Genomic DNA, 14,724 nt, shown 5'->3' on the forward strand with positions numbered 1-14,724 from the left:
GTGGCTGCCCTTCTGCTGAGCAAATAGTCCAAACTGTTCATTCCCCATCTCCCCATTCTCTCGGCGGGACATTGTTTGTGTCCTTGCATTTCATTCTAACTGGGGAAGATTGCTCTCAGGGCCAGTGAGCAAACAGTCCAGAAAGGAGCCGGCTATCTCCTGGCGTTCCCAGGAGAACTAGCATTTTTATTTCAGCTCCAAGCTGTCAAAGGATTGGAGAGTTTATGTCAGGATCCTGAATTAATTGCTTTAAGCCCGGGGGCCGACTCTACATTTTTATCACCAAATGTTCGGTAAAATGTTTCCTAGCAATTATGCAACCCACCCCCCCCCCCACCCCTCCCCCATCTCGTGCCAGCTTTGTATAGGCTTTCAGTCGCCAGACATTTGTTATTTGATACATACAGGATGAATTTCTGCTACACAAATGATGCGTTTAGTTGTTGTGACAGCACAATGGTATGAATAGTGATGGGCCAGTGCGGCTGTCGAGGATTCGGTGGAATGGGGGCAAACAGAAAACATTTGTGGTTTCTTTCTCTTCTCCATGATGAAAGGTACTCGAGCCAGGACTGGGAGTGAATCAGCCAAGCTTGCAGATGCTTCAATAAAACATAGCTGGTCAGACATTTGGTCTACCAGGCTTCAGAAACTGAAAACCTCCATCTGAACGGCCAAAGTGACCCCAGAACCTTCTGTCTCCCTGAAAACCAAAATACATTTGACATTGTTGGACCGGTGACACTGCCATATATGTTTGCTAACTATCCTCATGTTCTAATGCCAGATTCCACAAATCAGACAAATGTTCATTTTGTGTCCAATTTCCCAGCCCCTCTATCTTCTGAAATGTGTATCTCTTTCTTGGTGCAAACACCATACAAGCATGCTGCCACATAAAATACTAAAAAGTCTTTGTTTTTGGACATGACGCAGAAGTGATATGGCTATGCATCAAAATACAAGCACTTTTTATTATACAAGGCTGCACACTGACTATACACAGAACAATGTACTAAGTTCAAGCTTGATCAGGAGAAAACACGATACACCCTTCAGGAAAGAATAGGTTCTTGACTACAACTATTAGATACTTTCTAAATTACCTGTTGATACAGTCACACATCATTAACCATGCTGTAACTTCAACCACCTTCTGGAGTTAGTCATTGGTACAAAGACATCTACCTAGACATTTGCATCTTAAAGGCATTAGCAATAAGTCACTGCACCACACGATGACATTTGTATAGATTAGCCTTATACAAACTACCTTTCTCCATCAACCCTAGACTCACAAAGAGTTCATTACAAAATTTTAAACTTAGCTAATACTTTGTTTTGCATATAAAGGTGACTCCACCTGTAATTTGCATCAATATAATAAGTATAGTCTCTGAAATACTGAGTTGGGTTGGGTGTGTTAAGACCAAACATACAGCTACTGTAACAGCCGAAAATGCTTGACATTTAATGTAAATTTAATTTAAATTTGTAAAATATTTTAAAAAGATATATATTTTTTTTTATCCAAAGTGACTTATAATAAGGAATCTTGAAAATACATCAATGGCATGTTGCACCAATTATCTTATGAAATACATCAGTGAAGAGTTGCTCTCTATCGTAATCTGTCCAGTACCTTTTTGTGCTGTTGTACATAGGAAGGCAGATAAGAGGATCCGATCATGACAAATAAATCTGCCGGTTGACTTCTTAATCTGACAGGAAATTAAATTCCACTCAATGCTGTGTCACTGTCAATGGTGAACAGGCGAGGGTTAAATAGTGTGTATCAGGGGACTACTCTGTAGGAGGAAATGTACAGCCCCTTGTCTTTAATGGTAATCTCCTCTATAGACACCACCCAGCTCTACCAAACCCTTCAGCTGAGCATCGGCCTGTACGTGATAAACGACACAACCATTTATATGGGATTAAATTGGGGATTAATTTAATTCAAGTCAGGGTATGTGAATTCATTAAACGGCTGACAGTGGTGCTGTACATGGAGGGAATTTAATTTGAATCCCCAGAGGATAACGCTATAGTGCGTGGGGGCGGGGGGTGGGGGGGTGGGTGGGTGATGGGGGGGGGGGGCCATGTTGAAATGGTAGTTGTCAAGACAGGGGGGTTATTGTTCTACACTTTTTTGATCAACACTCGCCGTAACAGGCATTGACACTTCATCACCAGTGATTGGTTGTTATTAAATTGAGTGTGGAAATGCTATTAAGTAAAGGCGGAGAGAGAGAGAGAGAGAGAGAGAGAGAGAGAGAGAGAGAGAGAGAGAGAGATGCATGGCCTTAAGGGAGAAAATAGCCCATATCCTTAGCCTAGCCTATCTGCACACATCAGGCGCAGACCTCTATGCTTTCATACCCATGAAGAAGAACAAATACAGGTTTTCAGAGAGATTTAGCTTTCACTCATATGGTATTGAAATGAGCACATTATTTGAATGTCAGTGATTCTCATGAATGTTGAAATGGCATATCTGTCGCTGGGCCTCCCTGACAAGCTGAGCGGTGTAAAGTAAAGGTATTAAATTCAACTTGGAAGCAGATTACCGAATTCACCCCTGCAGAACATTCCATCCTCGCGTTCAGTAAATTGAAGTCCCATTGTAAGATAGCCTATCACACAGAACATGTCTGCGTAGGGAACATATGCAGGACAAAATATTACGTAGCTTGTTATTCCGAGGACGACGTTGTGGGGGGGGGGGGGGTGCATGGGCTTGTTTGCCTTTGCTGGAAGTGGAGATTGGTTTGGGGTTTAAATGAATTGCTGGCACACTGCGTTTATAGGTTTCATTAACTTTTAATAAGTTGTGTGTCCTTCGCTGTGACTGGCCAGTGAGGCGTGGGACTGGCCAGTCACAGGAGATGTGGGACGTTGGCCACCGGCCCATGGACATATGTGTGTAAATGTGCGAACCAGCTGAAAATGGAGGAAAAGGCAATACAAGATTGGAAAGAGGGTCTTTCCATGGTAGAGGACCTTTAGATTCGATATCCATCGGCGTTGGCAGAGGTCTTAAGCCCCGCCCCGAGGTTTTCAGGCCTCTGGGGGAATAAAGAAACCATGTCGGATCAATCACAGCTGAGCAGGAAACCCTTTACCACAGCTGAATGACATATCATCTTATGGTGGCTTTGCCAACACGCTTCCCTCTCAAATACTCACATCAAACCTACAGGGAAATATGGCTGTGGAAATCTCGATGGTGTCTTAAAATGACAATAGAAGCATATAAACAACACACACACACATCCACGCAACTTTCCCATTTCATTCCCGGTAATACCTAGCTTCATATTTTGCCCTTCTCTAATCTTTAATTGAATATGGCGTCTTGCTGCATGGTTGATTACACATGTATTATCTTGCCATGGGTTTCACATGCTCCATTTATCTCCCTGAGTGCCTAATCTTCTCTCCTAGCATGCCTGAACCTCACTCCACCCCTCCTGAGACCAAAGCCTTACCTGTCATCTCCACTTCATGTTGTTCTGCTTTACTCAACGACAACTAGCACCACCGCCTGTACATATTCATTGATTATAATGATCTCAATTATTGATTTGTATCTCATAGGATACATGCATTTTCAAACCTATTCTCTGATGACACTTCAATGAATCCAAGAGGTTGAAAAGATGTCTAATTTACCTCCTCATTGTGGTGAAAGATCTACAGACTAGGCTGCTATACTTAGATAAACACAGGCCATCCATCCACTTTCCATGGTACAAAAGCGGCAGAGTGGACTGAGAGGCACCCCGTCCTGCAGTGAATAGGTTGTTTTTAGGTTGTCTTTAGGTTACTACTTGTTCCACCAGCTGGTGCCTCAGGGCAGTCAATGGGCATTGTTGACTGGGCTCTCTCTCTCTCTCTCTCTCTCTGTCTCTCTGTCTCTGTCTCTCTCTCTCTCTCTTCATCTTTCTCTCTCTTCATCTCTCTCTCTCCACCTCTCTCTCTCTCTTCATCTTTCTCTCTCTCTTCATCTCTCTCTCTCTCTCTCTCTCTCTCTCTCTCTCTCTCTCTCTCTCTCTCTCTCTCTGACGCCATCAGGACCACACAGCCCTTGTGTCCTGGATCACGGTGAGAGGAATCCCTGGTCAAGAATGTCACACCACGGTGCCAGAGGAGTAACGGACACATCACAGTCACCGGCCGCATTCTCACCCTGTCCCCCCCTCAACCTCCACCTCCATCTCCATCTCACACTCCTCCTTTTTTTCCCACCATGACCCTCTGGCCTCTACCTGCCCTGCTCGGCCTGACCAAGATGAGATGATTCACCGTCTGAGAATACCATTTTCAGCTCCAATCTGAGAATTGCAAAAAATAGCAAGCTAAGTAAAAATGCATCGATTTTGAATAGATATGAAGGGCATTGTTGCCAGGCACGTCAAACGAGAGTTCTTCCCTGGAAACTCCTGTTTTTCCAATGAAAAATGAATTCTGTCAGTACTGACCACAAAATGTGTCATTGAAATCTTAAAGAGAGAGGTGTATGTAAAGTATAGAGTTGAGGGACATGGATGGTAGTGCGAATGTGTGTGCATGGTGTAAAGTTGTGCGAATGGGAGGGAGGGGAATATGTGACACACCCTGATAGAGGTGTGTGTATGGTTGAAAGAGGTAGGTATGGAATAGAGTTAGGAGGTTCCATGGGAAAGATATGTGTGCGACGCAGTAGCGGTAGAGAGGTGTGTTTACGGTAAAGAAGTGTGTGGGCGGTAGAAAGGTGTGTGTATGGTAAGGAAGTGTGTGTGTGTGTGTGTGTGTGTGTGTGTGTGTGTGTGTGTGCGCGCAGTATAGAGAGGTGTGTGTATGGTAAGGAAGTGTGTGTGTGTGTGTGTGTGTGTGTGTGTGTGTGTGCGCAGTATAAAGAGGTGTGTGTACAGTCAAGGAGTGTGTGTGTGGTAGAGAGAGGGGTGTGTATGGTGAAGAAGTGTGTGTGTGCGGTAGAGAGAGGTCTGTGACTCATGACAAGAGTCTGCTAATCCCTGATGGTTATCTATGAGGATGTGAGAGATCTCAAAGGCACCGAACACCGAACAGTATCAGCAGCAAAATACAGATCCCTTTCAGAGGTGGGCGGACATTTCCTGTCTTCCTGGGATACATTTTGTATCGCTCCTGTGCCACACTGATTGGGATGTGCATATTTCTTTCCTCTTAATGCTTCCCAGAGGCCCACTCTGTCTGCTTCACCACTGTATTTGGTTTCCATTAGCCCAGTCACAGATTCATCAAGGGTAGGGTGCAGCTTTGATAGCATTTAGGGCTCCACTCCATTAGGGCACACACACACAATGAGGAGGTCGACTGTACTCAATATGAGAGGCTACTGGCTCTAGGAGAGAGAGTGATGTCATTGGTATACAGACAAGTACTTTCCGATATGCATCGCAAAATACAGTATATTGTGCGTCTGGTAATAATAAGCTAAATGTATGATGTGTCAATACAATCTATATACTGTTTTTGATTGTTGTGACATGGACCCCATTCCCAATGATACGTTTGAATGGATAAATCAGAAAAGTCTATTAATGATCAACGGTTAATGGACAATCTAAAGTCTATTGAGCACCTATTTGCAGACAGCTCTGTCAAGATATTTACTATTACCATGCGTTAAATCCTGTAAGGGAATCCATATTATTTTCTGTAAAGGATTTACAACACTTAAAGGAGTAATATTGTAAATAAAAGTATAGATTGTATTTGCAACAAATGTTAGATTGGATCAGGTTGGATTATGTTATTTTTTATTTTCTTGTAAAAAACGAATTAATTAGCTGAGGATACTGCTCCAAGTCCTTTTGGTAGTGCGTCTTATTCCAAGCGAATGCGGGAATTCGTCGTGCAAATTAGGCTCCTCAGAATGCATATCATTGAAGATCGGTAAACTGATAGCGTTCTGTTATTTGTAGCTCTCAAAAATCAATCATCAACCAATATAAATATTTAATGTTTATTTTTCGTTCGCAATTTTTGTTTGTTTCATGCACATATGCACGCCTATTCCATATGTCATCCATAATTAATTTCAAGCCATTATTATTATTATTGTTATTATTATTATGACGATAATGATATTTAATCATTATTATGACGATAATAATATTTAATCATTATTATAATAATAGTTGTAATAATAGTATGCAGGCCTATGTCTACTTTTGTGCATATTGCATAAATACACATTTTCGATGATCCTTTACCAATCTATAAACTAGATAGCCATCAAGTCTATAGGCCTCTATGTGTTGTGTATGTATTTCCATATGAAAAGCATACATTCACACTACTGCATTGATAATTATTCATGCATTGTCAACTAACTGAGAAAAATGGCCACTAACGTTGTCCTTAATTGAAGCAAGATGGGTGGACACGATGGCCGTACATCATGACGAGGGACTGACTGCTGAGAAACCATGGGTGGCTTTGAGTTTTGACTTTGTTGTCCTTTAATATACTGTGGGATAGCAGTTTCCCTTGCTAAGATATAGGATTAGGAGTATTTCGCGTGAAAGAGGAGTTAAGTCGGGGTAGTGTGGACGGTCCCTCCCATGCAATAGGCTCAAACCGAATTACAGCTTGTTAGCCCGGTGTCCTGCTATCACCCGGGAGACCGATCTACTTGGGTGTTCCAGAGGCCTGACAGTTCAACCCAGACTGGTGGTGGAGGCTACACTAGGCTTAGAGGTCTCTCAATGACAACAGCCTACAGCCCAAAACTTGGCTATCTATCAAAACGGCGTTGTTTTATATTTTACTTATCCAGAAATTAAAACGGGTTGGGTAGCCTAGGCTATAACATAGAGAATGTAAAGGATAAAGAACAATAGAGCAACAATATTTGTATGCAAACGAAAAACATTTGCTTCCACGCCTAGACCTCTTCATCCTTATTGTGAGAGAAAGCGTATATCGCAATGTTGCATTGAAGCTGCTGCAATAGAAAAGTTGCGCAAACGCACTGACAGATAAGGCCTTAGCAAGTCCAGTCCAGACAGAGGGGAACATGAAGGAACAAAAACTGACTTCATCACTGCTGGGGGAATTTGAAACAAGTTTGACCACAGCTTTGCTGCCAGACGATAGGCTTTAGGCTGGAAAAGTGCCACTGAGTCCTTTTTAGAGTCAGACTTTAATCAAGAAATATGCTAATACGATGACTGGTAAGAAATGTAATTAAATCGGGTTACCAAAGTTAAAGGATCAAGGGTCGCCAGGCCCACTACAGAGGCATCTCCCTGCTGCAGGACATCTGAAACCCTTATGAAACCCTTATTCTGTGCGTGCGTGTGTGTGTGTGTGTGTGTGTGTGTGTGTGTGTGGCCTGCGTGCGCTCGTGCATGCCTGCCTGCCTGCGCACCTTTTCCAATCGGCCTAATAGGAGCTTGTGTTCTACATTGTCTTTATCATGTCTATGCACTACCATTTGATTTGAACATTTGTGCAGCAGGGTTTTTTTCTTCCTAAAAACAAAAAGACAGAGCCACGGAAGTTTTTCTCAGCGTGTCTCTGCAGCGCATTAAACTTTTAAAAGATATAAGCCGGTTCCAGTCGCCTATAAAGGTCGGTCCTCCAACATACAGGTTACGAAATTGGATGATAGACTGATGTCAGTGACGTGAACTCTGGTGCACTTTCGGTAAGAATGTTCCCCAGTGCAGATTGAGGCCGGTTACCTTTGAACCAGGGCTCCAAAAGGCCATTCCCATTTCACCCCGCTGGAGGAGGCTTGACTGGGGTTATCCCCTCCATCAAAGGAACGGGGAGGACAGCGGCGGCATACGGTGCTTTAATAATGGGTAATGGGTATTTTCGAGGGCTCTCGATTGTGAGATTGGAGCGAATTAATTATTGAAAAACGACCCTCTGTGTATTCGGCCCACATTATGCTGTTTTATTATGTAATGAAATTATTATTACTATTACATTTATTATAAAAATTACAGTTTCAACGTGTAGTTTGTAGTAGTAGTAGTAGTAGTAGTAGTAGTAATAGTAATAGTAGTAGTAGTAGTATTAGGCCCATTAGTGGTAGGCTAGTATAATATTAATACAAATAATACGAATAATACTAATAATACAAATGATTAATAATATTATTGTTATTAGTAGTACTATTCATATGAATATTCTTACAATTAGTAGGCGAATTTCTTGTAGAGGTATCATGCTATTAACCAGATAACTGAATGATAGGTATTATAGCCTATATTCCAAACGACATGAAGACTATACTGGCTAAAACAAATAATTTTCTAAACAAGTGGCATTCCAATGATTGATTCAGTATTTTTTTCATTGAATTTAAATCATCTAAAAGTAGCCAAATAGTGGAACATGGTTCCCTGCAAACCTATTCAATTTCTGTAAACCGCAGGAACAAAGCATAAACATCTACAACCCATCAACAACTGAACCATCAACCACCGAACGCAGCATTTGAATGTTCAAAACAGAGGGGTTCCATGAGCAATGAAGCAAGTGTGTCTGACATCAATGATATCTATCAGCTTCTGACACGCCACTGAAAGACCCTGAAACGAAGGGCAACCTCTATCACACAACTTGCAAATCACCTAAGCGTTCAACTATCCTTTGTCATGAAATCCAATACGGCCTGCTCCTGGACCTTTCTCTTTGTCAACTCAGGATTTGAGCCAGAGCGCATCATGCCGCAAATAAGTCCTATACTTTCCGAGTGAACTGAAATAAAGTTAGGAAAAATACAACAAATGATCCATACCTGTGATATACAGTCGATGCTTATTGTGAAGCTACCGGAGCCCATTGTAGAACCTCGCCTTCAGCCTTCTGCAAAGGGCTCTAGACATCACGGCATTTATTTGAGCTCAAACTCTGTCACTGTTGACTTTAGCACAAAGCAAAGATTTCACTGCCCCGCTAGTTTAAAAAAAAAGATTATTTTACCGAGATATCGATCAGTGTGCTATAAAAAAAAATCAGCTTAGCATTATGTCTAAAATGAAGAGAACGAAATGTAATGTCTGTGCAAATTTACAGAGCTGTGACGTCCTATTCAAAGTTTACACTCCTGCAATTTGGTTGTGCATGTACACTTCCTATATGTGGGCATAGCCTACACTCCATTGTTTACTGGGTTTGTTTATTCGCAGATCACGGGTGTTTAAAGTACGATTTGAGAGAGGGACTGGAGAATAAACGCAGTTTTACGTGTTCAGAAGGCGAAGGGGTATGGGGAGAAAAACAGCCCTTCTCTGCCCTTGGATTTGAGGGCACCTCGCCAGGGACTTGTCATCCGCCTATCTGTGTGAGTGGGTGTCAAACAATGGCTGTCTTGCCGTGATGGGAATGTGAGGATTTTGATTAATTTCGACTTCAACAATATCTTATCTTTAGCTCAATGTGAGGGGAGGTTCTAAGTAGTTTAAAAGTACCTCTAGACAATGGCTGAGCTGATAGAGAACAAAGCAGGTATAGAGCGTCACATTCAATCGGCACGGTTCCCAAACCACCCCTCTCTTTTCCCCAACTATTCTCTGACACCACGGGAGACGTCTATGTGATAATGAAAACAAATATAATGCAAAGATCTCAACTTGTGTGCCTTCCATCAGGGGAATAGTGTGTGTGTGTGTGTGTGTGTGTGTGTGTGTGTGTGTGTGTGTGTGTGTGTGTGTGTGTGTGTGTGTGTGTGAGCGTGCGTGCGTGCGTGCGTGTGTGTGTGTGTGTGTGCTTGCCCACATGAACATCTCAGGTTGTTGATGACCAAAGCCCTGATCCAAAGTTGTTTTTATTGATATAGTGATTTATATATTATATATTATATAGTAGTAGAAGTAGTAAGTTGTAGTGGTCGTGGTCGTAGTCGTAGTCGTGGTAGTGGTAGTGGTAGTGGTAGTGGTAGTGGTAGTGGTAAGAGTAGTAGTAGTAGTAGTAGTAGTAGTAGTAGTAGTAGTATTGGTTTTATTGGATAAAGGCTTTGATGACTATCACAGGACAATCACTAAGAACTTGAAATGTTAATATTGATACCAGCCTCTATGAGTGTGCTGTGAACAATGCAGTCTGGCATCTACAACAACGTACTGTTAGGTCTCCTAATAAAGAGTGTAACCTGCAGATCATTACACCTCATTTACTGACAAAAACTACAATGTCAGCTCCTGATGAATGCAACACATAGGTCTTTCAATGGACTTATCGGATGTGCACATGGGAATGGACTGTATTTCAGCTAAAATATTGACTGTTGACTGCTGATGGCAAGTTTGAAATGTATAGTATATGTGGACATATCTTATGAGATAAAGTTGGAGAGACAACATCACACATGACTGGTGTGTTGTATGGAGAATACTGTCAAGTGTTTGTTCTTTGACCACTAAATCCAATGGCCCTCATCAAAGTGTGTGACAGATCACATATCAACTGCCTCTGAACCAATTCCAAAACTAGCCCAGTGTTTCTCATCTGAGATATTTGTTTCTTCTTGTTTAGGAGAGAGAGCTGGTAAATAAGTTAATCCGCATACACACTTTGTGTGAATAAGCTATATGTATTCTCCAGAATACATTTCTTCTATGTGGTGTGACTCTGATGTGGTCTTGAGTATTGAAACAAAGAATAAACTGGTTGCAGGTAAATGGGGGGAATGATTGATCTTGATTGCTTTGTGTTCAACCTTCAAAAGCTGGCATGACAATAATAAGATATTGCATTTTAGTGTTGTGATGGACCCACTATAATAACGCTTCATATTTCTGATTTGAACTTTCCATTGAAATATGACAGGTGAGAAGAAATGAGAGTGGCCGAAATAATGAGAGTTACTCGGGAACAATAAAACCATCAGACCAAACACTAAATATTCTGACTTCTCTGTAAGGAGGGAAACGAATTATTCATAATAGTCTAATGGCCATCTCAAAAGCAAATGGAATATTGGAACCTTATTCCGCAATGCGTCGTCACTCCTTTCGTCACTCTTATAAGTCATTGTCAAATGTAACATGGTGGCGCATATCAATAATGATTATTTACTTTATTGTCAATTATTTAGTCATATGGAAGACCAGAACATATGTTCCTCCACGATCCATCTAAAATGATCACGAAACTGGATAAGATGTATTTTATCAACATTACAGGGTAACAGGCGCTTATGCCTATATGTTGGTGGTTGTCATGTGCACTGCTCTCTTTAATATGTTTTTAAAAAGTCCTCCTCGACATGATAAAGAGCCCTAAATGTTAAGACTTAAAATGTTAGATATTTTCAATATCCTGCTTTTCTGACTTTGTCCACATCAGGAAGTGTGTAAATATCTACGTTTTGAAATGAAAAACTCCTCCACTAATAATAATAATAATAATAAAAAGAAGAAGAATATTATAGGCCTACACGTGTATATTTACACGTACTTGTTTGATATTGGCGCATAAATCAAAAAATCCACCATAGTTTTCAGAAAAAAAATCCAAATAACACTTTAATATAGATTCTGTTCTTGTTGTCAACTACAAGAATACACATATACAAGCCATAAATAAGAATTACACAAATTATTGAAGAACTTTAGTCTCCTGTGATGCATTGAAATTCATTTAAGAATCCCGGGTATGTAGGCTATTTTACAGCAATTTTGTTTTGGTCCTTTCTGGAAGCCGCCTTTTTTAACAGAGTTTGTCACATTATTAACATCCCTTTACAAAATAATTACTAAACAAACAACTAAATCAGAGGGAATTCAACGTCAAAAATATCTGGAATAGGCCTACATATGCACAAACTATAATTTTACAAATATACAAATTGCTGAAAAAGGTCCGTTTAATCGTGGAAATATTCTTTATGAGGAGTTCATGATTGGCCTGGAATACACGCCTTGGTAGTAAGATGTGTCTGGTAGTGGCGAGGAATCTAAGCCCGCTTTGCCTGCCATGGAACCCATGGAGAGAGCCCCGGCCATGGGGGAACCGTAGCCGGAGTAATGCATCACCTGCTCGTAAGTCTTTAGGTCCATTTTGTGATGCTGTTGCTCCGAGGACATGAGGTTGTTGATGGAGAACGGGTGGTTGAAGGAGTAGTGGTGCTCCGGCTTCAGGTGAGCCTCGTGTGCGAGGACTGAGTGGTGTTGGGCCATGAGATGCTGCGCCTGGGACACCGGGGAGGCGGCGTGCTCCGGGCTCAGCGCCTGGCTGGACTTCATGTCTGACAGAGACCTTTTGTGGTCGCTAGAAGACGAGTTGGAATGAGGAGACTCGTTGCCGTTGCAACTCTCGGAGCTGCTGTGTGAGCCGCCCTCCGACGTCTTCCGACCGGACTCTTTGCACGTCTTTCCGACACACTTAAACCGCTTTTGCCTCCTCAAATAGCAGCCATTTTCGAACATGTTTCCCGAATCAGGGTGGAGGGTCCAAAACGAGCCCTTACCGGGCTTATCCGGGGATCGAGGCACTTTGAGGAAACAATCATTGAACGATAGAGAATGGCGGATAGAGTTCTGCCAGCGTTGCTGGTTCTGCCGGTAAAACGGGAAAAGGTCCATTATCCACTGATAGATCTCGGATAGCGTTAGCATCTTGCTAGGGGACTGTTGGATTGCCATGGTGATGAGAGAAATGTAGGAGTACGGGGGCTTCGCGTGTGTGTAGCTCCGTCGGTATGTTTTGGGGTCCCTTGACCTGTTGATGTTGGACTGTCCGTACATGGGGCTCATAGCGTTCATGTTGTTGTAGGAGGTCAGGGCGTTCATGGACGGAGGCTGCCCGGTCATGGGGCTCATGCTTGGGCTGAGCGCGGCGCTCATGCCGGTCATGCCCGCGCCCATGCCGTTCATGGCTCCGGTGCCCGGTGACATGCCCGTCATGGAGGGACTCATGCCAGTGTTGACGTAGGACATGTTCATGGAGTTGGCCGCCATGTTGGCGGAGGTGCTCATGCCTGACATAGTCATGTAGGTGTTCATGGTGTTCATTCCCAGGCCCGTGTTCATGTTGCCCACCGAGCTGTAGCACTGAAACGGACAGAACACACGACTGTTAGAGCATTGGTCAACATTCTGGGATGTTTCATGTATTGATGCAGTAGCCTACTGCGTGGTAATGATTGTCAGATGTGTAATAATAACGATAATAGCCTAATAGTCATGATAATAACCCAATAATACAAATTATGATAATAATAATAATAATAATAATAATAATAATAATAATAGGCCAATTATAATTAAACATATTATGTAATTAATGCTAAGCAGTCGAAGTGTTGGTTGGGCTCATGTCATCTGCTGTAATGCATGGCTAATTGTTTAAAGCAAATTTACCAAAATATAATTTCACAAAAGTTGAAGAACACATTGCTAAACATTGCAAAATATTGCTGGCCAGGTCGAACTAATTGTCTTAAAAACAAATACAAATTCGATTAAATTATTGATATTATGTTTAAAAAGGAATTGCATGTATGCTCAATGGAATACAATCTGTAGCACAAATAGTTGAGTCAATCGTTCGACTTTCAAATAGGCCTACACACAAATGTTTGCTTAATGGTAACATGACTAAAACTATGAATTCGTCAAGATACACATAGACATATAGAATTACAATCCGAGTGAAAAGTTTCCCCTACATGTCAAAGCACAACTTTGTTAGGATAGTGCAGTGCGTAGAGATGGGGGAGGATTTGGAGGCGCCTCAAGTCAATATTTGATCACAAAGTTAATATTATCTCAGGGCTAATATTGAGTTGTATAAAATGGGATCGGCTTTAGACGAAAAACTATATTTAAGGTACCCACCTCAGGCTCTCCGTAGTAGCTGCTCCAGTCTGCGTGTTCGTGTCCTTCCATTTTAACTGCACCAAGCATCATGGAAGTTCCGAATAGTTTACAAACCGTTTCTCCGCAGAAGAAATGGCAAAACGCTCTCTTAACAGACGGTGATTTGGGACCACAGGGTATTCGGGTCGTTGGTGTGCTCCTTAGTCAAGGATTGGCGCATGTGTGTCTTTGAGCCAGCCGTGCCCACGGGCGCTGAAAAGCGTCTGATGCTGACTGGAGTTGAAGTGACGTTCAGTGCTGGCTGTAAACGCTATGATATAGCTCTGTGCGCCAGGCGAGCCTCCAATCCCTACTTCTTCGCTTGCCCTATTTGAATAATCTCCTCACACCTAGGCGTGAGACTCCTCGACTTACCCCTCTAGTATACACCTGCACTAACTAAAAATAACAGTCTCGTATTATAAGAATCATTATGAGCTAATCTGATTGTATTTCAGATGGAAACAAGGCACAGAGAAATGTAAAGTAGTGCTTTGGCGTGCTTTTGATCACGCACGTTCTTCCTTTTGTTCTTTTTTCAAGTTTTGTTTCCAAAAAATAAAATGATGTTTCGTGATTGCTTCCATTAACGAATGTGGTTGCCTATAAGATTTAATATTTTTGACTTATAGAATTAACGAGTTTTAAATATTCTATAACCATGTCATCACAAACTGAATATAGCCTTTAATAGTGGTAATGTGTGAACTATAGCCATATAGAAATAGCGTAGCCTATGAGTAAGATTATTATGATTATAAAATGTTAGGCTATGCAAGACTAGATGACTCCAAATATGTTATTATTAGGCATATCTTTGAGCTATTAGTCTCTAAAAAAAAAAAAAACGTTATCCAGGCAATAACATGAAGTATAG

The 14,724-nt window shown here is 41.7% G+C and overlaps 2 protein-coding genes across 2 annotated transcripts in view; both read right to left on the reverse strand.

Annotated features, from left to right (window-relative positions):
- nkx2.2a (NK2 homeobox 2a) overlaps positions 1–14,724 on the reverse strand; it is a gene marked incomplete at its 3' end in the record, with an annotated part of 178,693 nt that overhangs the window by 140,655 nt on the left and 23,314 nt on the right. The window lies entirely within an intron of this gene.
- Positions 11,572–13,967, reverse strand: foxa2 (forkhead box A2). The gene is made up of 2 exons (XM_083684059.1): positions 13,827–13,967; positions 11,572–13,040 (listed from the first exon to the last, which is right to left on the reverse strand). Exons 1-2 carry the CDS (start codon positions 13,896–13,898, stop codon positions 11,874–11,876), a joined length of 1,239 nt encoding a protein of 412 aa, XP_083540185.1. The 5' UTR covers positions 13,899–13,967; the 3' UTR covers positions 11,572–11,873.

Source organism: Argentina silus (genome assembly GCF_951799395.1).
Source record: "Argentina silus genome assembly, chromosome: 13".
Taxonomy (NCBI): Eukaryota; Metazoa; Chordata; class Actinopteri; order Argentiniformes; family Argentinidae; genus Argentina; species Argentina silus.